The 26,575-nt window shown below is 39.6% G+C and overlaps 1 protein-coding gene across 4 annotated transcripts in view; it reads left to right on the forward strand.

The window, feature by feature from the left end:
- The window catches only part of slc12a5a (solute carrier family 12 member 5a), a 184,453-nt gene that overhangs the window by 145,977 nt on the left and 11,901 nt on the right, over window positions 1-26,575 (forward strand). For all 4 annotated transcript variants that reach the window (XM_088422436.1, XM_088422437.1, XM_088422433.1 and 1 more), the window contains exons 5-20: window positions 4,421-4,475; window positions 8,206-8,336; window positions 13,684-13,931; window positions 15,850-16,061; window positions 17,529-17,696; window positions 17,773-17,871; window positions 20,699-20,756; window positions 20,826-21,000; window positions 21,089-21,207; window positions 21,650-21,748; window positions 21,840-21,959; window positions 22,737-22,841; window positions 23,114-23,282; window positions 24,855-25,050; window positions 25,205-25,374; window positions 25,450-25,581. In XM_088422436.1, the coding sequence (XP_088278562.1) occupies window positions 4,421-4,475; window positions 8,206-8,336; window positions 13,684-13,931; window positions 15,850-16,061; window positions 17,529-17,696; window positions 17,773-17,871; window positions 20,699-20,756; window positions 20,826-21,000; window positions 21,089-21,207; window positions 21,650-21,748; window positions 21,840-21,959; window positions 22,737-22,841; window positions 23,114-23,282; window positions 24,855-25,050; window positions 25,205-25,374; window positions 25,450-25,581 (2,256 nt within the window). The remainder of the gene's footprint in view (window positions 1-4,420; window positions 4,476-8,205; window positions 8,337-13,683; window positions 13,932-15,849; window positions 16,062-17,528; window positions 17,697-17,772; window positions 17,872-20,698; window positions 20,757-20,825; window positions 21,001-21,088; window positions 21,208-21,649; window positions 21,749-21,839; window positions 21,960-22,736; window positions 22,842-23,113; window positions 23,283-24,854; window positions 25,051-25,204; window positions 25,375-25,449; window positions 25,582-26,575) is intronic.

Genomic DNA, 26,575 nt, shown 5'->3' on the forward strand with positions numbered 1-26,575 from the left:
AAATCTATCCAGCCATTATTTTGACTGTTTTTCTTCACAGGGGGTGCGGGTGTGCTGGAGCCTATCCCAGCTGACTTTGCGCAGGAGGCAGGGTTCACCCTAATCTGGTTGCCAGGAAATTGCAGGGCAGACAAAGATAAACATAGGGGCAATTTAATGTTCAATATACTGTATATGCCATGCATGTTTTTGGAACTTGGGAGGAAACCGGAGAACCCATAGAAAACCCCATACAGGCACAGAGAGGACATGCATATTCTGCATAGGAAGGCCAGATCCAGACGTGAACCCACGACCTCTGCATTGTGAGGTGCTCATGTTAACCACCCACTCACCTTCATAACTTCAGTCTTGTGATATTTGAGCTTTGTATGCAAAGAAAAATGTTGACATTTCTGCAAAATATGCAAAATGATCAATCAACGTTATACTCACAACATAATCACCACTGAAGAGCTACCACATTCATAGTATTTTTTTCAAGACTAACAAGCGTTGGCTTCACACATGCACAGTTTGGCATCCTTAATGTACGATTACTTTTACAGCAGGAGGCTGCCTTGCCTGCAGGTCAAGTCAGGTGCTGGCCCAATAGGATGGAGTGGTCCACTGAGTTGAAGACATTTGCTGATTGATAATATTTAATAATGCCCCTGACAGCCAGAGGACAAAGTGAAGAAAATGTAGGACACTGGTAAAAGTAAGTCACTAAATAGGATTTGACTGAATGTCACAATAAAATGACAGTGCTGAAAATGAGACAGAGTGAAGACATCCTGATGGTTGGTGTCACCTTGTCTGAACACGCCGATGCAATTTTGTTGATGGAAGGTGCGACAGAGGAAATGTTCCATTTTTAACCGCCACTTTCAACACCTAGACAGATCTGGCGCGCCGCCTCTATGGTCGTGATGCGATTCAACGATTGCTTATGCGACTACCTCGCGCCATCAGATAAAACACTTAAACAATTACAGTCTTATCTGGTGTGGCGGGAGAAGAGCTCGTGGCCTCATTAGGAGCTGATTAGAAGGAAATAACAGAATCCCATCGCCAGTTACTTGGCTCGTCATCGTGCCGGCCCTCAGGTGCCACTAACCACATTACAACCTTCATGGGGACAGATGAGGTGATAAGCAAATGTCTTCCATCTTAGCGGAGGAGTCACTGCCTAGTCATTGGTCATCAAAGAATGACGGTCAAGTCTGTTTTTTAGATGGGACAATAACAGATCCAACGACCGATTCTGTTCTCTTCAAATATGTCACTAAGGCAAAGGAAAAAAATTCAGGCATATAATTCAAGGAGAATATGCGTCCAAAGTCAAATCATTTAAAACATAATTTCAGCAAAGAATATGCTTCCAAAACAGTTACAACCAAATATGAAAACAAACATGAACTAACACAGGGGTTCTCAAACCTTTTGGAGTCAGAGCCCCATTTTAGAAAGCAAAGGACCCCCATTGTAAATGTTTGCAGAAACAAAACAAAACAAAACCAAATCATTTAAGCCAAACATGAGTGCCCTTTCTATTCAGTAACATATTCAATTTGACAACAAGCATATTTGTTACTTTTCAGATATACTGAAGTTTAGAAAATACATATTGACCCGTTTGTTATAAGGATGCGTACAATTTGCAATTTCCCCTCCAAAAGTTTGCTTAGTCAAAAACAGGATTATAAGATAAAATGCCGCTTTAGCTTTGCTTGTTTTATTTATTTTTTGGTGGTCCACACTGATTCAGAATCAATAAAACTAGATGCGTTGATATACAGGGTGTTCCAAAATGTTTGACCCCATTTCGTAGGCCAGTAATTTTGACAGTTTTCATTGGAATTACCTCAAATTTTCACAGCTTGTGTAGAAACGTTTCATATTTTTGTATGTAACTTTTGGCAGTTACATTACGTCATTGCGACACACTAAAAAGTAGAAATATTTTCTTTTTAAATATGAAAAAAAAAATTTCCTGACGCAAGCTCTTTTCATGTGCCAATCATATAAAATGTCTCTCAGCAGTTGAACAATAACATTGAGCGCACCCATAAAATCTTAATGCCATCTTCGCATCGTCACACCGCATCACTCCGCTCTCTTTTTCTCCACCTTTCATTTGTTCTCATCTGGAACATTCTTTCTGCTTTTTTTTTATCCCTATCCTGTCTCTCTATCTCTTTCCAAGGCAGCACTTTAACCAAGTATTTACTAATCCACACACATTTTGATTCTCTGTTTGCATTTTTGTGAACATTTTCCCATCCATCATCAGAAACACATTATTACCAGCAAAGATGAAAAAAAAAACAAGGGAAAAAAAATATTTAAAAAAAACAAGATCCAAAGTAACAAACCAAAACCAGGTATGAACCAACAGGAAAAACAAAAAAAAACAAGGCGGATGAAAAGAACAAACTATCGGGACAACGATGAACACCCCGGCAAGACAAGTGAACAGATTGATGAGCACAGGTGGGCGCAATCAAAGAAGATACAAACATGATCAAAACCAACATCTAACCATTAACATGACATACAGAGTTCCCTTGCCACTCTGCACTTTGTCTTTCACTCCCACAGTTTCATTTAAAAAAAAAAAAATACACTGGGGAGTGACACCCTGTGAAGGTTTACAGCCAAACCGACGCGTTGACTGCAAACACACATACCACGGGCACTCCTACAAGACCCGAAATTTGCTCCAGACGCAACAATAACCAATGAGAGGATACCGTTCATGTGCACGAGATTTGTAGGAGTGCCGGTGAGCTGATTGATCCATTGTCTCGTTAGTCTTGTCCAAGTTGTTTTTGAACCACCAGCCAAAGTCCCAGAGTAAACCTCACTTACAAGTGAGAACGTGCGATGGAAGGAGGACAGTTGAGACGAAAGAGAGCCTTGGGAAGATGCTACACAGAGAGCTATTGTAATAAATTGGAATTTTGAGTGTAAACTCTGCTTCCCTGTTATCATTTTCGGGTAGCCTTGGGCTCCACGCTAGGTCAACATTCGACTATGGCCAAGGGACAGAAATGGGAAAGGAAAGCAGTACAGTTATAACGTTTAATAATTAAAGTTTTAATTAAAAACGTGTACTGCGGTAAGCTTTTCACACTTGAAAAATTCTGGTACCCACATACACATGCATGTAAATTCTAGGGGGGGGCGGGGAGGTACACGAAAAAAAGGGGAGCACTGTATTTTGTATACGTCACTATATAGTCCCTCTAGTTTAAGGCGAGTATACAACATCTTTAGCATATACTAAGTCATTGATGAAGCTAACAAGCAAAGCCAAGTCAGCTGCATATGCTGACATGTGAATGTTGAACTTTTTTGGGAGGATTTCATTTCCACAATGTATAACCACTCTTGCGCTTAGCACGCCTTGATCTTTAATACAAATGAGGTGTTTGCTTAGATTCAGCTGGTTCCGTCCCAGCGTGGTATACAACGGCACCAATTCAAACACTATTCCCAATTCTATCTTGCGCAGAGTCTAAGAAAATACCAAAAGAGAAAACTTCTCCCATGAGCACACTTTTAATTGAAAACAACATAGAAAAAAAAAAGCCCACTTTTATTGGACCATGACAGGGGCGGCTCGATGGTGCAGTGAATATCATGTCCGCCTCACAGTTCAAAGGTCCCGGTTCACCTCCGGCTCTGGCCTTCCTGTGTGGACCTTTAAGGTCCCCTCTGAGCCCACGTGGCTTCTCTTCGGGCACTCCGGCTTCCTCCACACTCCAAAAACATGCATGGCTGGTGAATTGGACATACTGAATTGTCCTTAGGTGTGATTGGGTGTGTGAATGGTTGTTCGTGTCTGTGTGCCCTGCGATTGGCTGGCAACCAGTTCAGGGTGTCCCCCGCCTTCTGCCCAAAGCCAGCTGAGATAGGCTCTAGCAAGCCTGGGACCCCTGTGAGGACTGGCTCTAGAAAATGGATGGATGGATGGATAGACCATGACAATTTACAGCATGAGCTTGTTAAATAGTTATTTAATATTGATTATGCTTAACAGTGGTGCATTAATCATTTCTAATAACATTGATAAAGTATGTCATCGACAAATATGCACAAAAAAATCATAAAGTGACAGATTATTTGGATATAAATACTTGTGTCTATGGAGTGCATCAAACCTGAAGTTGGATGTTCAAGTCAATCTTTTGTTTTCTGCAGTTCCTTCACATTTTCTTTACATACTGTTGTTAATCAAGCTTGACTAAATCTAATTTGTTCACCCTGACCTTTGATGGCATTCCCAATGTGACTTGAAAAACACAAAAATGACAAACGTCAAACTTAACCCAGAACATTCCACACTACATATATGCAATGAAAATGCTCAACATTTAACAGTTGAATGTTTAACAGAGATTTTCAAATGTGTTTTTCTCACTCTCTTATGCAGACCATGCTGACTGCCATCTCCATGAGCGCCATTGCCACCAATGGAGTCGTGCCAGGTGGGTGACGACATGCCGAAATTGCATTTTGACACCAGTTTGCATCTAAATTTTCCATTTTTTAGTCCCCGGTCACTCTCGGTGCGTTTTGACGAGCACCTCATGACGCCCCCACTAAAAACTCCAGTCTGGGATTCTTTTATAAAAATGATATTTAAACTAAATAAAAGTGGCGACCAGACAAGAAGAAAGTTGTGTGGTATACGTCGGGTAATGTGTGTGCGGGCATGCCTCACGGCTCACTGGAAAAGTTGGCCAATTACGACGACCGTGGCTGCACAATGCTGATTAAGCTTGTTTATTTCTATTCAGTTCATTTGCTCAGAATTAGAAAATGCAAAGGCTGTGGTGAAGCACAATAAAAAGAGATAAGCGAGCAAGGCATAAGTGAACGTAGGACCGCAGGGGCAGGCATTGTATCACCCCTGCATTTTGCTGCACAAATGTTTTTCCTGAGGGTTAGGGTTAGAGGAAGAATTATTCAATTAACAACACTACACGGTATATTACACATTTTTTCAACACTAATGAGATGAAAGTGGAGTTGACATTGACTAGTCTTGAATGTCGTCTCATAAGTTGTTGATTTTTTTTCAGTAAAGTACAGTGGTGCCTTGAGATACGAGTCTCTACACTTCTCATTTCAAAAACGCACCATCAGTGACAAGTTGACGTCATGATCAAAACATCATTGTTGAGTAGGAAAAGTTGCCAAGTAGACGTCTATCCTAAACAGCACACTATCTGAGTAGGTGTTTATTTTTTTAAATGCAATTTTAGAATAAAATACTGCGTAGGATGTGTTTAATGGAACATTTTTTATATTCTTATTTGTCAAAAGTATGGAGACCACTGAAAAAAATGTTAATCATTCATCCATCAATTAACTAGAATGGGGATTGTGGTGTCAACAGCTTGAGCATTGGAAGCCCAGACTTCCCTCTCCCCGGCTACTTCGTCCACTTCCTCCGGGAGGTTCTCCAGGCGTTTCCAGGCTAGCCAAGAAACATAGTCTGTCCAGCATGTCCTGGGTTGCCCCTGGGGCCTCCTCCTAGTGGGACATGCCCGGAACACCTCACCAGGGAGGCGTCCATGAGGCATGCTAGCCAGATGCCCGAGCCACCTCAACTGGCTCCTCTCAACGCAGAGGAGTAAATTGTCTACACTGAGTCCCACTTGGATGACTGAGCTTCACACCCTATCTCTAAAGGGGAGCCCAGACAGAGGAACCTCATTTTTGCCGCTTATATTTGGGATCTCATTCTTTTGGTCACGACCCACAGCCCGTGACCATAGGTGAGGGCGGGAACGTAGCTCAACCGGTAAATCGAGCGCTTCGCCTTTGGGTTCAACTCTTTCTTCACACGTCTGACCGGTACGCCATGTGGAACCGATCCCTCTGTCGATCTCCCGTTCCATCCTACCCTCGCTCGTGAATAAGACCCCGAGATACTTGAACTCCTCTACTCTGGGCAGGACCTCATCCACAACCCGGAGAGGGCATTGCACCCTTTTCCGAATGAGGACCATGACCTCAGATTTGGAGGTGCTGATCTTCATCCCAGCCACTTCACTTTCTGCGAACCGCTCCAGTGTGAGTTGGAGGCCACGGCCTGACGAACTCCACTCCACTCAAAAAATAGAGCATTGAAAATTCTAATCATTTTATTATTGTACAGCATTAGTTTCAGCATTTGCATCTACCTGCTTGTGCACATTGCCTCACAGAGGAGACCACCTGGTGAAATTGCAATTTTTACAAGGGAATGTTGTAAACAGTGGTGTTGTCGTTCATTTTCATGCTATTTTCTACAAATCTCACTCCTTTAAAGTGTGAAACACAGAACAAAACTGAATATTACGTTGAATAGTTTTATTTTCTCAAAATTGGGGTGCCCAGGGCTATGGAGTTCAAAAATTTGTTGGAAAAAAAAGAACAGAAACCACAAAAATAAATTAAAAAAATCACCAAGCTGTCCCATTTTATCTGACTTGTATCCATTTTATCTATTGAAAGGCATGAGTTATTGTGAAGATATTCTTTAAAATGTATAGTGGCGTGTGGCTGTTGGCCAAGTTTCTACAGTTGCCCTGCTTATTACAAATTGATAGCTATTTTGTTGCCTGCCACTAAGCTAGCCAGGAAATCTTTGACCATGATTATGACCACAATCTAACACACAATGTCCACATAATCTTGTCAGGCCTTTTTTCCATTTTTTTTATTTTTTTTTTAACCCATGAGAAATAATGACCATTAATGACCTACTTCATTAACTGTACTGGAAATTTCACGCAACATTTCTCAATATTGTTACCAAATTAAAAAAAAGGCAACATTTTAAATCCTTATATACTCCGTCTAAATTTAATGACTGTGTAATGGCAATGAAATAAATTCATGCCTGTTTTATATCTCATTTTCTTAACATTCAAAAAAACAGAAATGTTATCAAAATGTACATACCAATAAAGTGATTTTAAAAAAAAGGAGGAAAAAAACAAAGACAAAGCTTGTTTTAAGAATTAAATTGAGAAAAATGGAGATCAGGTTCATATTAAGGAAAAATTTACATTTTTTTGTGCAGTTTATTCTAAACTATTCTAAACTAAACTCACTTTGTTCACTCATGATTCACTTTACACAACATCTGCCAATGCCCTAAGATGCCACAAGACAGGGGCCAGTCCTGGCAAATTAAGAACGTAATGATGGGTGTCACAAATGTTGAAGTGATACATTAAGCAGCTCAATGGCCTAGTGATAAAGTGGTCCACCCTGAAAATGGGAGGTCAAATTCCTGGACAGGTCATACATACGGCTATTAAAAAAAAAAGAGAGAGAGACCTATTTCCTCCTTGCTTGAAATTCACCAAATGATTCCCGACGCGTCCATCAGTCAAATGCTGAGAACACATGTCAACACACTTCAGTGTGTGTGATTTTTATTTCATTTGATATTTTTGCTCTTGTAGTTTGTTTGTTTTGTTTAGTTCAGTTCTTCTCAAATAGTGGGTGTGGGCACCCCTGGGGTGATGCGATGCTGGGAGCGGGTCTTGGATGACCCTAGGGAACAGGCTTTACTTTTGCTTAGTGAAGTGTAATTGCACATCCACGGCACTAGGTGGTGCATGGCACTCATTATCAAAGTCTGTGCCGGAGTTATAAATTTGAAATGATTTTAATTACTGTGCTGAGCATTTTTTCAATGTTGTATACATATTTTTAAGTTAAAACGTTTCAGATAATGCTGCTTCTTTGTTAACGTTGAACATCAATTAATCTATATTCATCATTATGTATCATTATTTATTGATTGAATTGAATTGATTTTTTTCTGCTTCAAATGGTTCAGTTGATCAAAAACATTTCTAGTGTAAACAAGTACCCTTATCATTTTTTCAGTTCCATATTTTTCTGCATCAGACTAACCTGTTACCTTTATAAACCCTGTAAAATAAGTGCCGGTAGTTAACATTTGTTGAAAGTTCTTTCATATTACTTTTATCTTTTGTTCATCTTCAAAACGATGCCATTTTCATTATGCAATTTTTATAGATAATCTTATTTACACTATATTCAAGGGTCCGCGCAAAATGTTTTCTCTTTCCTGACTGGGGCTTTGCAAAAAAGAATTGAGAAGCACTAGTTTACAGCAATGATGTTGTTGATTTTGAAATGAAGATGTTGATTATTCCATGTTCAAGATGTGTTGGTGTGTTTGTATAGCTGGAGGCTCGTACTACATGATATCCCGTTCGCTGGGCCCTGAGTTCGGGGGTGCGGTGGGGATCTGCTTCTACCTGGGGACCACATACGCCGGAGCCATGTACATCCTGGGCGCCATTGAGCTGCTGCTGGTGAGAAACATTTCTGTGCTTCCCTATCGCTGCCGTTTAGATGAGCTCCATCTGTCACAGCTGACTTTGGGCGAAAGTCACCCTAGTCTGCCATAAAATCAGTCACAGGGCACACATAGAAACACACGATTCACACTCATAGTCCCACTGTCGTGGACATTTGTATTCATTATTTCAATATGATTGTACAGTGGTACCTCGACTTACAAAATTAATTTGTTCCGCTTCTTTGTCTTGAGATGTTAGTGTTGGTATGTTGGTGATGAGTGCAGAGAGAGAGAGAGAGAGACCTTTTTAGGTTGTTTAAGTTGTACATTTCTATTTTACGTTTCCAGTGATCCAGGAATTATTTCCAAATGCACAGGAGCGATAATATGTTGTATTGTTTTGTTACTTAAGTTGAGTTTGAGGCCATGCAAAGTGCTTCCTGTGTGATGTCATGAATTTGTATGATACAAAAGAGTAGAAATTAAAAATAGATGCAAACATCAAGTAAATGAATAATCAATCAATTGTGTTACTAAGTATATATTTATACTACAGGGTAAATATTGTATTTTGTATTTCTTATCCTCACACGCGTTCCTGGCTTGCTAGTGCCTATCCCAGCCTTCTTTGGGCAGTTGGGGGGGGGGGGGGGGGGGGGGGGGGGGGGTGCACACTGGACTGGTTGCCAACCAATTGCTGGGCACTCAGAGACAAACAAACATTCACAATCGAAATCACATCTCAGAGCAATGTGAAGACCCATGCGCACACAAGGAAAACATGCAAACTCTACACAGGAAAGCCAGGGGAAGCTAAAATTAAAGAAGCTAAAACCTTTGACCTATTATACAGTATTTTGATGAATTAAAACAAGTTAAACTACATTTCATCAGTTCAACTCCTCAGTGCTTCCTGCTGTAGGTCATAGTGTAAATCAAATAGGTTCACCCTTTTGGAATTTGGGTCAGTGTGTTTAATACGGAGGAAAAGTGCCTTTGAGCACTTTGACTTGGCTGATTGTCTTGAGGAAGAGAAGTCAAAGAAATTTTCATCACCTCAGTGGCTACAATTGTCCTCAATGAGCCCATCTTTGCATTCACTCGACATCCAATTGCTATACAGAATGTTGATTGGATTTGCAAGACCAAGAGTTTTATGTCAGAATCGATTACATCGGAAGTCACTTCTATTGTTTCCCTTCTTTGTTGCTGTATTCATCATTAAATCCATTTCATACTCAAGATGTGTTTCACACAAAGTGGACGTCTTTTGTTGGTTGTTTTGTTCTACTTAATCAGTCAAAAGTATAAGGGTATTTGGGTATGCAGTGATCCCTCTCAAGTTCACGCTTTGATTTTCCCTGCCTCGGTCTTTCGCGGATTTTTTAAGGGGAAAAAAAATTGTAAATGCAATATTGTATCGCGGTGACACGCTGTGAGGGTTTCTTGCATGCCAGACGGACAAAGTAACTATAAATGCACTTGCCACGGGCCCTCCTCCGACGTGGAACTACTGATGTAGACATATTTACTTAAGTCTTAAACGATTAAATATAAACACTATACAGTAAGTGAACAGTTTAAAAAAATCATTAAAAACAAGAAAAAGTATATATATATATATATACATATATATATATTTATTTATTGAAAAGTGGGGACGCTACTTCGTGGGTTTTATTTTTCGCGGGGGAATTCTGGTTCCCAATACCCACAAAAAACAAGGGATCACTGTATATTTTATAGCCTATAAAATAAGACATGAAAGAAAAAAGAATACAAAGAATTCTTCTAATTTTTAATATCACACGTTGATACTGTATGTTCCAAGTAACTTAAATACGGTGATTAAAACATGAGCATTTAAGAAAAAAACTGTGATACACGTTTTAAAAATTCATATTTTAAACAAACAGACTAAATGAAAGAACACAAAAAATGGGGAAAACATTTGAAAGAGCAACAATATAATAAAATAGATTTAGTTAGTTTTTTTAAAGATATAACATTATGATATTGTGAGACAATAAAGGAACAAAAGGGAAATTATAGCGTTGTCAGTTACGTAACATATTGAAATTGTTTTGATTGGACAGTATCCTCAGATACATATTGTTGCGCGGTTTTCATTAGCAAACAATCCAGCTCTTCTCAAGCTCCTCTGAAGCGTCTCTTTGAAAGTCTCCCATTTTGAATTCAAGATACCGACTTTCCCGTTGATTTGACACGTGACCACCTCCTCCCCGTGCTGAATGTTGATCAGCTGATGAAACGTGAGGGGGACATCTTTCATCCCCATCTTCATACAGCTAATTATGCAAATGCTGCAATGGGGGGATATCAAGACACCGAGAGGCTACTTTGAAATACTGGAACTCTCATCGCATTAGTCCCCCACGAACAACATACCACAATGCGTGTGTCTGTGTGATTTTCTTTATTTGTGTGAGTTTTTTGTCCCCCTCTTCTTGTTCGTACATCTTTAATGGATATGCAGAGTTTGATCACGCCTGGAGGTTAATTCTGTCTTCTAGGTCAATTCTGTCTTACAGTTTTCATTGTGAAGTAACAATCCAGAAGAGCTCATCTCAAAGGGAAAACAAAAAGGCTCATTTGAATACGTTTCATCCTTGCATGAAACTAATGCTGCTATTTTGGGAAGCGACTGCGGTTGATAACATCAGGTCACATGGAAAACATAGAACTCCTACTGTGATTATATATGCTAGATACTGTATAATGTCTACACATCTACAAAGCGAAAACAAATGTCAGAACGCCTGCTTCAGCCTCTGAACTTTATTTCGGCTGAAACACCGGGAGGTGTGAGCTGACTCCCATTAACTTAGGATGTTTTTGGTTCATTCTTAACAGAGCTATGTCCATATTAAACACCACTGTTGTCAATATTAAAAAGAAAAATGAAAATAAAAAGGATTAAAATGGAATAAAATCTAATTTAAAAAATAAAATAAACAAATTAACACAACAAAATGTAGATAAATATGTAAGTAAAATAAAGTAAAAATGAATACAAATTTTAAAAAAACAAGCTTGAAAGCTTCAGAATATGTAGTAAAATAAAAACAAATATGTCACTGGAATTTTATTCACTCTAATAGATAAAATAATATAGCTTTCATACCTTTTTATTTCATGCTGCAGACAATGTCAGCATATTATTCAAATGAGGAAGTCTAGTTAAATGTGTTTAATTCGGTTTGTTGATGGAGTGAATGCATAGCTAGCTAGCTAGCTAGCTAGCTAGATAGATAGATAGATAGATAGATAGATAGATAGATAGATAGATAGATAGATAGATAGATAGATAGATAGATAGATAGATAGATAGATAGATAGATGTGCTCTCTGTCTTGCTCTTCCTTTGCATCTACCTAACAGCAGTTTCATGAGGAAAACAGTCACTACAACAACACACATGATTGGCTCCTGGAGCCGTCACTGGTCAGGAGTAGATACAGGAGTAATAATCTACTTCCGAGCGGGAGTAAATTATAACTCCTGCCCTCGTTGGTCAATGGTCGCGCTGGGAGCCAATCAAGTGTCTTGTAAGAGTGCCCGCCTCCCTCTTTAAACCCATACACGCCGTTAGATAGACTTAAAGAAAGAGCAGGAAAAAGCACTGATGCAGCAAAACATTGTAAATCTCTTATGTAGATTCCGCTTGTAATAAATTGGAATTTCAAGCGTAAACTCTGATTTTTATCATGTTTGGTCAGTTACAGGCTTCACTCTAAGTAGACTTCTGGGCGCCACTAATATTACCATGGCTCTCCGTGAGCCAGGAAGGCATAACGGTTCAGTTACTGTATTAAGTTAAATCATTTAAGATTAAGTAAATATGTGTACTGGAGTAAGTCTTTTGTAATCTGAAATATGTAAAGTATAAACACTTTTCACATTTTAAAAGTTCAGGTACCCAGATACACATGCATGAAAATTCTGTTGGAAGGGGAGTGGAAACGCTATTTTGCAGTTTTTCACTAATCGCAGGGGGTTCCGGTCTTCATTAACCACAAAAATTAGGGATTACAGTAGACTAAAACATATGCTGGTTGAATAGAAAACATTTATTTACACCTTTTAGTGCATTTTCATAAATGACCGACGGTCTAAAATAATACACATTGTGACTCAAAGTCAGTTGTGTCACAAAACTTTTCCATGTTTGAGCATGCCCCTTCCCACCAGTTGAGAGAATAACAATCCGGACTTTAAAAGATTTGAAATGTCTTTTGAGTCATCATGTAGTCTAATAATGTCCTCTATTAAGGTCATGTTAATATAGAGCACATTCAGGCAGCCACATTATCCCATTTACTTCTCCTTTGTTTATTTGGCTTGTGCATGTTGTACATAGCATTGATAGTTTATATAGTTCTAATTGATGCTTTAAAAAAGAATATGGAAAGATTTATCGTGGACATTTTTCATTTAGCAAAAAAACAACAACCGGCGTTTAACAGGGGGTGTCGATTTTTTATAAACACTTGTTCAGCCCTATGTGATTTCTCCAAGGTTGATTTAATTGTTTTTTTTAACCGGTGAAATGAAATGATGATAATGCCGTGTTTTCTCACCTTGAGTAGGTTTTCTCACGTCTTTTATCACATTTATAAATAAATGAATAAATACATTTTATGAAGAAAATCCCAGTAGGTGAAATTGATTGAATTGCACAGTAAACAAGAAGGCAGCAGAATTACGCCTCTGATCCTTCCGAGTGTGATTCCCCATGCAGGTGGAGGAAGGAGATTACTGTAGATAAGTGACATTCAAACATTTTCGAATGATATTTTTACATTATTTATACATTTTATTATCATATTTTATCACATTCAATAAATGCGGCCGTTTCTTTAGTTGTATGTGTTTGGCTTTCATTTTCTTGGTTTTTGACTTGTGTTTTGTGGTGTGGTAATTTTAAAAATGTATGTAATCATATCTTTTTTTTAAAAAAAACTGTATTTCTTTTTAGACTAAATTTAAATGAATGTAGTTTTTTATCTTATTTTAGGGTTAGGGTTCTTTTTTCACAATGCCCCCCACAACTTTTTTTTTAATTTGACGTTAATCTTAGTTATTTAATCAAGCTATGTTTTTAATTGTGATGTTTTTATATTTTCTTTTAACATTTTTTTTTAACTTTTTTTAGTACTAATTACTTAGTACACTTTATTTTTATTTTTCCCCATGAATCTAGTTAACTTTTGTGTGATTATTTGAAAAGAATATTTCTTTGCACAATCTTTGCACTACTTTTGTATCTGCTTGATATTATACTTAGGAATAGCTAAAAATATAATAATTGTAATAATGTGTCATCTCTGCTCGTCCAGATCTACATTGTGCCCAAGGCGGCCATCTTCCCACTGGAGGGCCTGGAGGGCGCCGAGGCGGAAGCGGCTCTGCTCAACAACATGCGCGTGTACGGCACCATCCTGCTCACCTCCATGGCCACTGTGGTGTTTGTCGGCGTCAAGTACGTCAACAAGCTGGCTTTGGTATTCTTGGCCTGCGTCATTCTCTCCATCTTGGCCGTCTACGCTGGCGTCATCAAGACAGCTGTGGATCCTCCTGACTTTCCGTAAGACTGAATCGACACCAAAGTACACGTGAATGCTTTTCATTGGAGGCCGTTTGTTTACGTGTGTGTGTGTGGGAAAGAGTCTTTCCTTTCTTTTAGTATTTCCACAGAAGCGCAATGTTAGAAACTAAGGTGTAGTCTACTTTCAGCCACCAAATTGTCAAATGCGCTGGAAGCATATAAAAAGCATGTAAGTCCATTTTTCTTCAATGGATACACCAGTAAGAAGTTTAGAAACATCTTCAAATTCAAACACATCTACTTACTCCTAATGGTCAAGAAGGTAATTCTATTTACTCTTTAAGATAGATACACAGCCATGATTTAAAAGTTAATGCAGGTGACAGCTGACAGAAAATACTGTATGTGCAAACCTTATCCAGGCAAAAGTTGTTTATTTTGAAGAATCTAAATTATAAAACATTCTCTCTTTTGATTAACATGTTTTGTTTACCATTAATACATCTTCTTAATGTCGGTGACTGAAAATTAAAGTAAGGAGTGTTTCCAAATGTTTGACTGGTACAGTCACTGTATTTAATGTCCATTGTTTTTGTTGCAAGAATAAGTGTTAAATCTGTCCAATCATGGGAAATAATGAGATTCCGTCATTTAAAAATCAGCTACGTTGAGAAATGGGGGTATTGCACAAGTTGCAGAATACTGGAGGGTGGTTCACAAGATTCATTAACCATTGCCGTACTGACCAGGTAATTGTGGCTTTTAGGAAAATTATTTCCTGTACTGGTATTTTTTTTTTCAGCAGCAATGAATGGCAAGTTTATGTTCAAATTCATTTAAAATCAGTACACACTATTGTGCCTGAACATTGTCTACAGGATTTGTTTTTGAAAAAAATCAAACATACATATGTTTCTTGGTTTTAGTATGATAATTCCCCAAATATAAGATACAACCATGTATAAAACCCCCTCCACCCTCCTAATTATAAAATTCGGGTAGTTTCAATGTTACCGTGTATAAGGCGCACCAACACTTTGGAAACAATGTAAAACCTACAGCAAAATATCATAAATCCAATCTTTTGTAAACTCTTGATATTTTTTTTGTATTTATATTCATAAGTTATATATTTGTTGTGCAGTAAGTTAAGCAATACACCTCACCAGTGTTGAATGCGCTCGAAGCGGTTGTTATTTCTTTTCCTCATGACGTGTTTCTATATTGTTTTAACATAAATAACCCGAAGCTACCCAGCATTCGTGTTTCACCAAGTTTATGATTGTGTGTGGACTATTTGACAAAAAAATGCAATCAATCAAATGGAATACCTTTCCATGTTCTCTAACCGGTGCACTCTTAATTGAATCAGCTGGAGACATCATTTTACATGATCCTCTCCTTAATATTCCTGTGTGTGAACAAGGATAGGCATTGTCTTTTTTTCTTTTATTGAAAATAAAGCCGTGGCAACCTCAGCTAACATGAGCTACTGTTAGCAGCATCAGGAACTTGTTGCAAACACCCAACTGACATCAATCAATCAATCAAATTTTATTTGTGTAGCCCTGCGTCACCGAAGTCTCAAAGGGCTTCACAGATGAAAAGAGATGATGTCGAGACTTCTTTCGAAAAAAGAAGTCATACAGAGACATCTTTTCGGTTGTATTTGGGGAATTACAGTATTTTTTATTGAAATTTTCCACTTTTTATAGCTGATTATCCTCACAAGGGTTAAGGGCTTGCTGGTGCCTATCCCAGCTGTCTTCAGGCTGTAAGCGGGGCACACCCTGAACCGGTTGCCAGCTAATTGCAGGGCTCACAGAGATGTATTGAAATCATACTTGTTTAAAATGACAAAGAAATTGAGATGTTAATTTTGGGCCATATCCGCTAGCCATAACATGAGTTTATAATGTTCTGAGAGATTTTTTTTTTTTTTCTGGACCTCCTTCAGCGTTTGTTTGCTGGGTAACCGCACATTGGTGTGGAAGACCTTTGACGTGTGCGCCAAGACTGTGGAGACAGCCAACGGGACGGTGACCACGCAGCTGTGGCGCATGTTCTGCGACTCGTCCCTGCTCAACGCCACTTGTGACAAATATTTTATTGCCAACAATGTGACGCAGGCCCAGGGCATCCCCGGAGTTACCAGTGGAATCTGGACAGGTCGGTGCGAAATTATTTTCAGAGAAACAAAAATTGCCACTTTTCGACTGAAAATGCCATCACAGATTCTCAGAGTTCAGGTAACGAGCAATCGAGCTTCATCCTGAAAATTCTTGCCCCTTAAAAAATAGAAAAATGTGTACCTAATTGTACCTAATAAAGACCATTTTTGCCAGTTTAGACTATCGGCCGAAAGCGGCCGATGTGCCCTGTAAAGGGTTCGACAAGCATATCGTAAAGGACATTTTTCGGATTGACCTCCTGTTAAGTCAAGGGTGCTTAATGTGTCAACTGTGATCAACCGGTCAATCATTGAAGGTAGTACTGCTAGATTACGTGGCATCATAGCACACGCAAAAAAAAAAAAAAAAAACTGCCGCCAGCAACGGGTCTCAAGTATACTACTCTATTATTTTAACCAAAAGCACTTCTGTTATTGGGAATCATAGTTTGTTTTAATTATTTCTACCTGTGCATTTGACGTGAAGGCCAAAGTGCATGCTGAGGAGGACAATTGCGTAGTCGCATCATATTAGGTCAGCCTTGACCAATGAATCCTCCCAATGCGGCCAAACGAAGATGTTTGTTTGCTCCCCCCATATTCTCAATGTAAAGCAATAGAGTTACAGTAGTTTGGTCGTGCTATTTTGGTAAGTTCATTGTAAAGACATCTTATGTGGTTTGTTTCTTGTGGTTAAGTGGTTTCTAATGTGTTTCTAATGTCCTCGTGTTGTAGACGCTAGGTGACTTTTTGGAGCAGCTGCCCATTGAAGGGCATTATGAGGAAATATTGATGGAATTGTTTGTTTTTAGAAAAAGCTTAATATCAAAACAGAATATACTATACGTTTTTGTTTCCTCAAAGAAGGCACCTTTTACCCTGATAACATCTGTGGGATTCTTGGTATTTTCTCAGTCCGCTTTATGATTTGGGTGATGTTTTCTGACCTTGAATCACTTTTAGTTCACATCTACACATTTTCAAACTTTATATGGACACTTTACTTATTTCAGCCATAAAAAAAAGCAATATTTTGTCTGTAATCAATTTGATCTCATGATTTTTAACATACTGTTAACCCCTTTGAAAATGTACAGTAGAGACCTGTAAAGCGCTTTATCATCAAATTTTACTTTTTGGAACTTATACCCTTGTTATAATGCTATTTCCAGACCTAAAGTGATGTTTTCCTCCATTCACGCATCTCTGAGCGACTGAGCTTGTGCCTAGTCTCTCGTTGAGTATAGCCCTGTGTCATAAAACCATTTAGAGTGAAGGAAAACTTTTGGCATTTTTGGCAAATGACAAAACCAAATCATATTTGAAAAATGAAAAAAAATTCCATTTACACACTTGTTGAATGTGGAAGAATATATTCCTAATCCCTATTTGTTTCTTAACAAACACACACGTACGACGCTAATATGTTGAAATGATGATGACGCTGATGGCTGTAATCCTCGCAGAGAACCTGTTTGGGACGTATTATGAAAAGGGAGACCTGGTCGCCCGGGTCAACATGGAGTCTGCAGAGGAGCCGGACGACCCCCTGACCAACGCCAACCGCTATGTGCTAGCTGACATCACCAGCTTCTTCACACTGCTGGTTGGCATCTATTTCCCTTCAGTGACAGGTGGGCGGCACCCTCCATACGTTTGAGGTCAACCCCTTTTGCTACTAACATTAGACATTCGTGATCTTCTGTCCAGGAATCATGGCTGGCTCTAACCGCTCCGGTGACCTGCGGGACGCCCAGAAGTCTATCCCAGTGGGAACCATAGCTGCCATCACTACCACCTCCCTTGTCTGTATCCTCTGAGTGCTGCCCCCTGCAGCACAGCAAACAAAACTTTGCGGGGCCCCCACTCAAATGGAAGTCTTCCTAAAAAAAAAGTCTGGCAATGTCTGCAGCAGACATGACTACAGACCATGGCAACAATTTGAAGAAATATGATAATTAGTATTTAGTATAGCTCCATCCTTTTACATCAGCATTTGGTAGGAATGCAGACCTCCTCTCAAATGGATGTCCCCTTCAAATAAAATCATGTCTTGCGGTTGATCACACAACTGTCCAATACCACTATTTGAAGAAATATGGCCGTGGGTCACATGTCTGGCACCATTTTTTTTTTTTTTTAATGAAATGGGGGCCTCCCTCAAATAAAAACCTGGCGATTTTTGCAGTGGAAGAAGCAACGGCCTCCTTCAAATAAATACTTTCAGTTGACTAAACCAGGGGATCTCAAACCTTTTGTGGAGTCAGGGACCCCTTTTACAAAGCACATTTTACAAGGACCCCCATTGCCAATGTTTGCGGAAACAAAACAGACCAAAAAAAAAAACATTTAAGCCAAACATAAGTGCCCTTTTTATTCAGCAACATATTCAATTTAACAATTAAATTTGTTACATTTCAGCGAAACTGAAGTTTAAAAAATAATTAAATTGTAAATTGCGCACCTCCTTATAACAAAGTAGATAAATTCCCCACAAAAACGTTGCTGCCAATTATTTAGTCAAAGACCACTATAATAAAATAAAATACCCTACCTTTAGCTTTGCTGGCTTCATCGCCTCTTTAGCAAGCTATTTGTAGACACAAAATGCATTTGAACAAATTTTAAAATTGACATATTTAAAAGTAAACTGGTTCAGTTGATTGCTGAACTTTATTGAAGAGTCATACGCACTTTGACAGTTTAAAATAAAATAAAATGAAAGAAACACAAATACATATGTTTTTGATTAATAACCCAATGTTCTATCCTAGATGTTACAATGGCTTCTATCTCGGTAGACAGACAGTGAACAGCAAATGAGTGTAACTTTTAATTTTGTTGTGTAAGTAGTACAGCTCTCAGTCATTTATATTGTAAGAGTATTAAAAAAAAGAAACCACACCAAACATAACCCAGGTAAGTCCCATATGCAAAAATTATGTGTTACTAAATGTACACAATTGCGTATATTAATCAATCATATAACTGAATTACAAACGATATTCCTTTCAATAAGAAATGTTAATTCAATGCAAACGAGTATAATTATCAATACAAACCATTTGCATATGCTAACATTTACCACCCAGCACAAACTAAAATGCTGTCGAGTAAAACGCATACAAGGCAACACCACATAACATACTGAAGATGAAAACTAGCATTAGCTAGCTAGCGTGTTATCTACAGTCACAAGTTGGGACAACGACTAATTTTGAGCATTTTAGCATAAATAACAACATTCGAACGAAGAATCTCACAAATGAACCTTTAAAATGAACAGCACCCCGAAGTATAACACGCTCAGTGAAGTGTCTATCTCCAACCTTTTACATGACCATTTTTGTAAAAATCAAGGCTTCCTGTCAGACATCCCCTGTAAACGAGAGGGTCTACGGTGGAGTAACATCGCAAGTGCTGCAGCGACACACGACCAGCTGATGCCCCTCATCCATCTTGTCTCAGTAATCGGCTGGTAGGGTCTGAGTAAATTTGATTAGGTTTCCTAATTGCATGGTGGTGCCGCTAATGCAAATGTGACTTAATAAAGCTGAAGGATATTAGTTGCAGCATCATTGATCTCTGAGATTTTATCCCCGACTAAATCGATTTCGAGGCTCTGGGTCTTTAAGTGCATTCACCATTAGAAAGTCTTTTGTTTTTTTACTCATGCCCCCCCCCCCCTTTTTTTTTCCCACAGCCATCCATGCTTTCAAGTTCAATTATAAGTATTTGTAAATTAATAGCTTCTTCTCAAATTGACACATCCCTTAAGTAAGAGCTTGGCAATGAAACTTTTCTACAGCTACGACTTGAAGTCTGTGACTGAGTCTTCCACTGAACCTATTCCATGATAAGCATTTTGTTCAAATAAACACCTTACTTAAATAAAGACCTGGAAATCCCTACGATTAAGTGCAAAACTGTCAACTGCCAAGTTTTTTAAGGAAATATGTTCTTGTTACATTTTTTTACCTGAGCATTTGGTACAAATCTGTGCACCCTCCTCTCAAATGAATGCCTTTCTCCATTTAAAGCCCTGCAAACAACATTGAGAAGACAACTGCTCTGCCGTTTAATGAAATACAAATGACAGCATTGTGTCCAGTTGCATTTTATATAAACAAACACCTCCTCTCAAAGGGATGCCTCCCTTGAATAGTTGCCTCGAAATGTATTCAATTGAGTGAGTGGGCGAAAAAAAATGTGGCCACTGTTACTTCTGGACTTACTAACCTATCTGTTTTGTCCAGAAAAATACCTCCTCTCTAATGGACGCCTCCTTCAAATACTTAAAAAAAAAAAAAATACTGGCTGGCAATGTCGTAAACCATACCATGCTCAGCAGCTTCATCCTTTTGCGCAAACAATTTTCGCAAGTAAAGGCATTCCATAAAAGGATACCGCCCTCAAATAAAAGCATGGTAGGGTCAACAGCTGAGAAGAGCACCAACGCAATGGTGACTGCCAGGAGAAATATGGTCCTCCTTACCCATAAAGACCTTCTCTCAAATGGACACCTTCCTCTAATAAAAGCTCTGTAATGGCTTAATTTGAGTGACCTTCCAGCAGACCTTAAATTGAGAAATATGGTCATCAACATTGTTTTTGTTTCTTATTGAAACTTGCTCAGACATGTCCAGCGTTATTCTATTTGGCGCCTGCATTGACGGTGTGGTCCTCAGAGACAAGTAAGTGCCACCTGCAACGCTATGATTTCCTGCTACATTCATAAACTGACACCAACTATCCTGGCTTAGGTTTGGGGAAGGGGTGCACGGAAACCTGGTTATCGGCACGTTGGCGTGGCCGTCGCCATGGGTGATCGTGATTGGCTCCTTCTTCTCCACCTGCGGGGCTGGACTGCAGAGCCTGACGGGCGCGCCGCGTCTTCTGCAGGCTATCGCCAAGGATGGAATCGTGCCTGCGCTTCGGGTCAGTCTTCAATAGTAGAAGCACTGATTCAACTTCTTTAGAAAAAGTTATATATTTTTTTTTGGGGGGGGGTCGATATGTTTTGTAGATCTTTGGACACGGGAAGGCCAACGGTGAGCCCACATGGTCCTTGCTGCTGACCGCATTCATCTGCGAGAGTGGCATTCTCATCGCCTCTCTGGACTCAGTGGCTCCCATATTGTCCATGTGAGTTGTTCAACATGAAGGAGCTATGTGCATTCTGGTGTATTATTTGCAAAAAAAGGTCAGTTTTCCAGAATATAAATCTTCAGAACCATTCCTTTTAAATAGGTGTCCAAAAGAAATGCAGTTTATTCTCCCAGGTTGTGTGACTTTTGAGGTGTGTGTGTAAATAGTAAATGGACTTTGACTTATATAGCACTTTTCTACCTTGGGTACCAAAAGCACTTTACACTAACTAGTCATTTACCTACTGATGACGCAGCATCAGGAGCAACTAGGGTTTCAGTGTCTTGCTCAAGGACACTTTGACATGGTCTTGATGGTCGGGGGATTGAACCCACAGCCTCTCAGCTGGGAGATGACCACTCCAGCCATGCCTTCCTATGTGTGTATGTGTGTGTTTTCACAGAAAATCCTCATTCTGTATTTCGTTTGACCTTGTCAGGTTTTTCCTGATGTGCTACATGTTCGTGAACCTGGCATGCGCCCTACAGACTCTACTGCGGACCCCCAACTGGAGGCCCCGATTTAAGTTCTACCACTGGTGCGCATTCAAATCACTTAACTCCCTTCGTTGCCCTTTTTCCTTGAAAACTGCACATCTTCTCACCGTTTGTGTTTTTTGTCCTCCGCAGGACTCTGTCCTTCCTGGGCATGAGCTTGTGTCTCACTCTCATGTTCCTGTGCTCCTGGTACTATGCCATTGTTGCCATGGTGATTGCCGGTTCCATCTACAAGTACATTGAGTTTGCAGGGTGAGTGATAATAATAAAGCTTAACATGAATACTGTTATTTTTTGAGGAGGTGTTAGAGCAAGTCAATGCACAAGTGCAAAATAAGATCCCATGACATCACACATGGTGAACTTGTTTAGTCTTGTCGGAAGGACCACAACAGATAGCTCGATGGGATACCTGGCGACGTCAAATAGCTGTCATACTGGAGCTAGATAATTTTCAGTCTGTTACATTTAACTATTTTAGTGTCAAGCGTTATCGGAATAAGAAACCTCTAGAGGGCCGGTATATCATGCATTTTCACTCGTCTTTCAAGGCTGACAGAATATCGTGTGCTATGTCTATGTAGACATGGGTGATATCATATGAACAATTGATTTCCGTTCCTTACTTACTTGTTATATATGTGTTGTATGAAAATACTGCCACCCAATGGTCACAGTTATCACTTCAGTGCTCAATTGTACATTAGAGAAGCATAAATCAAGGGTGTCAAATACCCTCCATAAAACCAAAAAAAAAAGTATGTATTATTGTCATTACTATTTTTAAAAAGGAGAATTCTCGTCCATGGCACTGAAAGAGTAGGAAAGGAGGACATTTAGGAAGGAGAAGGGTGTGGGTTTTGGCCATGGCATTTCGTGGAGCAGTGGCTGCAACTTTCCTCTCACTTTCTCTCGCTCCGAGCAAGCGAGAGAGATACAAATACACTTGCACTATGCTTTCCTTTGAGAATGTGATAAACGACAACATGATTGATAACGCCTGTGTGTGCGTGTGTGTGTGTTTCGCAGTGCGGAGAAAGAATGGGGTGACGGCATTCGAGGTCTGTCCCTCAGCGCTGCACGTTATGCTCTTATGCGTCTGGAGGAAGGTCCCCCCCACACCAAGAACTGGAGGTAAACACACACACAAACATCCCCGTGCAGTGGAAGTGACTAATTAACAGAGAAATGAACAACATGTCTGCCAATCTTGTCAGCTAATGTGATTCTCCACATCATAGCCGTTACAAACCAAATATCAGTTAACATGTCACGCTCTCTCCCCACGTGCACTTTTTTACTTGGCCCCCTTCAGTCGCTTCCTTTTCGCGCCCTGGTTCTGTTTAGTTTACCCCATCCTGGACTTTTTTGGCCCGCCCCTGTACTGTGGCTTTTTGCCCCCGCAGGCCACAACTGTTGGTGCTGGTTAGCATGGATGCCGAGCAGAACGTGGAGCAGCCCAGGCTGCTTTCGCTCACCAACCAAATGAAGGCGGGCAAGGGCTTGACCATAGTGGGCACGGCCCTGGTGGGCACCTACCTGGACAACTACGAGCACAGTCAGAAAGCCGAGCAGGTAGACCTAGCCACATTTTCTTTTTTTTTTTTTTTTTTCAATGCATTAAGGGTCAGAAATTCAATTTGAGCCCTGCTCGAAACAGCACTGGCCCCCTAATAGAATAATGAAATTCGTAATTGTAAACGTAGGCATACCTGTTTATGAATTACTGAAGTGTCAGCAGCCAAAATGCATCCAAATACAGTAGAGCAAGGCAGCCAACTGGAAATATAACCGCACTCACCAGGACTGCCTCAAGCCAATGTGTCACCCAAGATTTTTTGGGTACAATTTACAAAAGAGAATTTGAAGTCAGACAATTTAAAGGATGAAATTGTCATACTTTTTCCTTCATGTACAGTATGACTGTTTCGTTGCTGTCAAAAAATTATGCAATTGACTTGCTGTTCCAAAATCTAATTGCTCAAACCAAAAAGAGCAACTTCTCGTCTCCTGTTGCACCCCCCCCCCTTTTTTTTTCTACCTCGTACATTTAGATACTATAGGTAATTTTAAATGTGTTGCTTGAGGTCATTGCTTTAAATTTGTTAGCACTTTCATGTTCATGGTTGGGCAGCTTCTCCACTTGAAAGAGATTCATTTGCCCACAGAAAATTTTGTTTGAAAATTATTCAATGATGAAATAATACTTTTCTTTTGTCTCTTTTTATTTGAATGTTCTCATAGTTTTGACAGTTCATCAAGGTTCTGTTCCTTATATTAATTCAGGGCTTCTCAATTATATTTTGCAAAGCTCCCCCAGGAAATAGTAAAACTTTTGTGCCCCCATATCTCACCACGGCGACTGTAAGAAAAATTAGCATCTGTAGAAATTCTATAGGTATACATAAAACTGTATACTTTTTATCAATACCAAAGAAAAAAATATCTATAAATCAACCATTGTCAACTACTTTTTATAGTTGGTTAGGTTAGTCTAAGAGGAAAAGACATATATTGCCTACCTTGTAACAGAAACATACACACATTCTTTAATTTCTGAATAGTCTTAGTTTTACCCATCTTTCATTTTCTTAACAGCAAAATGATTCTGCCATGATTTTAACTATTTAGATTAAAATTATAAAGAAAAACAACAAAATTTACATCCTTATTGACCTTTAATATGACCTTTATCATTTGTTTTTTTCCCCCCATTATTTCTATTTAAGTTACTCAATAATGGAATAATTTCATTGATAAGCAACTGGAAAATGGATGGATGGATGAGGAATTTTTACACGGGTTTTGGCGCTCTCTAGTGTTCGGCTGATATTGCTGTGTAGTTCATGTGAGTTAAAACAATACAGTATTCCTAATCACAGATGTCGGACTGAGCAGTGGATGAAAGTAGAGAAGCATGTGGCTTGGTAGCCAAACTACATTAAGATAGCCGCACTCTCGACATTCATACTACCCACCCCCAAAAAATAGGTGAGCCATGATTGGCTGTTATCTCAGGCATGGGTTATTGAGGCATTTTTGTTGATCTGCGCATGATAGTCTACGTATGCCGACAACATTTACGTCGCTAACTAAAACCGACTTTGGGGGCTGAATCTTCAAACTGACCCTCCGCAATCCCGGTAGGCGCTGCGTAAACTGATGGAGACGGAGAAGGTGAAGGGCTTCTGTCAGGTGACAGTGTCGTCCAACTTGCGGGATGCCACCTCCCACCTGCTCCAGGCCAGCGGCTTGGGCGGCCTCAAGCACAACGCCATGCTGGTGTCGTGGCCGCGCAACTGGAAACAAGGCGACGAGCACCAGACCTGGAGGAACTTCGTCGGTAGGTTGACTACAAGTGGGAACGCATTTGCATAAAGATTGTTTTTATTGTCTCATGTATGGAAATAATATATATCCGATAGATCCACGTGATTAGCGAAAATATGTCAAAGCTGCATCCCGAGAGTTCGTTTTCCACCTTGTCTGTCTTGCAGAGTTGGTGAGAGAAACCACTGCAGCTCACCTAGCCTTGCTCGTACCCAAAAACATTGCAGCTTTCCCATCCAACGGCGAGCGCTTCACCGAAGGCCACATCGACGTGTGGTGGATTGTCCACGACGGAGGCATGCTGATGTTGCTCCCCTTCCTCCTTCGCCAGCACAAGGTGGCGCCCAGAGCTCCTCTGTCTTTTTTTTTTTTTTTGGAATAAACTTAAAGCATTTGTATTTTTCACTCTTAGGTTTGGAGGAAGTGCAAGATGCGCATCTTCACCGTGGCCCAGATGGACGACAACAGCATTCAGATGAAAAAGGACCTGACCACCTTTCTCTATCATCTCCGTATCGACGCCATGGTGGAAGTGGTGGAAATGGTGAGCTACCAACACATGATTAAACACATTATTAAAGAAAAAAAAATATCCATCATCTGTGTTCAACTACCTGAAAAATAGTTTACTATTTTTCCCCTGTGGTTCTGTTTTCTACCCAAATTTTTTATCATCTCTAGTGTCAATGAATGAGAGTGTAGAACGGTCACAGCCCTTGAGGTGCTGGCAGGTGGAGGAACCCAAACTCAAGGCTTAAATTCAAATTTTCTAATTTACCGGAGTTCCCAGAGTACAGAGTTTTTTTAGAGAAGTCGACTACTTATAAACCGCATAACTCAAAACAGCCCAATCTTTCCACATATCTGTGTTTGATTAACATTAATTTGAATGTGAAAAAGTTATTTTCAGGCTTAAAATTATTATATATACTGTATATCTGTAATTCAATTAAGTATGCATCCGTTTAAGTGACTTTGCAATTTGAAAAATACACTTTCATCAAGCGCCGCCTTATTACATCTTTGTTTTAAAAAACGAGGCTGCGTGGATAATTCTAAAATTATGAAAAGGAAAAGACAGCTTGACTTATCTCCTTCAGTCCTTGGACATGTGCTTGAACAAGCCGGCATTGATGTCGGCAGGATGGGGGGGTGAGAAACAGCGAAGGGCAACCATCCACGCTCTGATCTCACAACAGTTATCACTTGGTTAAAGAACGTCCAAGTCAGATGATCAGCAAATCACCTCTAAAGAGCTCCATTTCAAACAAATTGGACGGGTCCAAAGATGTCTTAAGGAAAAGACGTCCGTGAGTTCAATGGGATGCGCTATTTGACATTCAGATAGTGATGATGACTTTTTGGACATATCGACAAATTAATTTTCAGTTGCGTCAAAAAAAATAAATAAAGCATTGAAAGTTGCACCATTAGTTTCAGCATTTGCGTCTATGTCTCATTTCCGCCCCACCCCCTCCCGCCCATAACTGCAACAGTATGTTATTTGATATACGATGAAAAATGCGTCTAAAAGTGCT

The sequence above is a fragment of the Hippichthys cyanospilos genome, chromosome 9 (assembly GCF_059441005.1).
Source record: "Hippichthys cyanospilos isolate Australia breed blue-spotted pipefish chromosome 9, RoL_Hcya_1.0, whole genome shotgun sequence".
Lineage (NCBI taxonomy): Eukaryota > Metazoa > Chordata > Actinopteri > Syngnathiformes > Syngnathidae > Hippichthys > Hippichthys cyanospilos.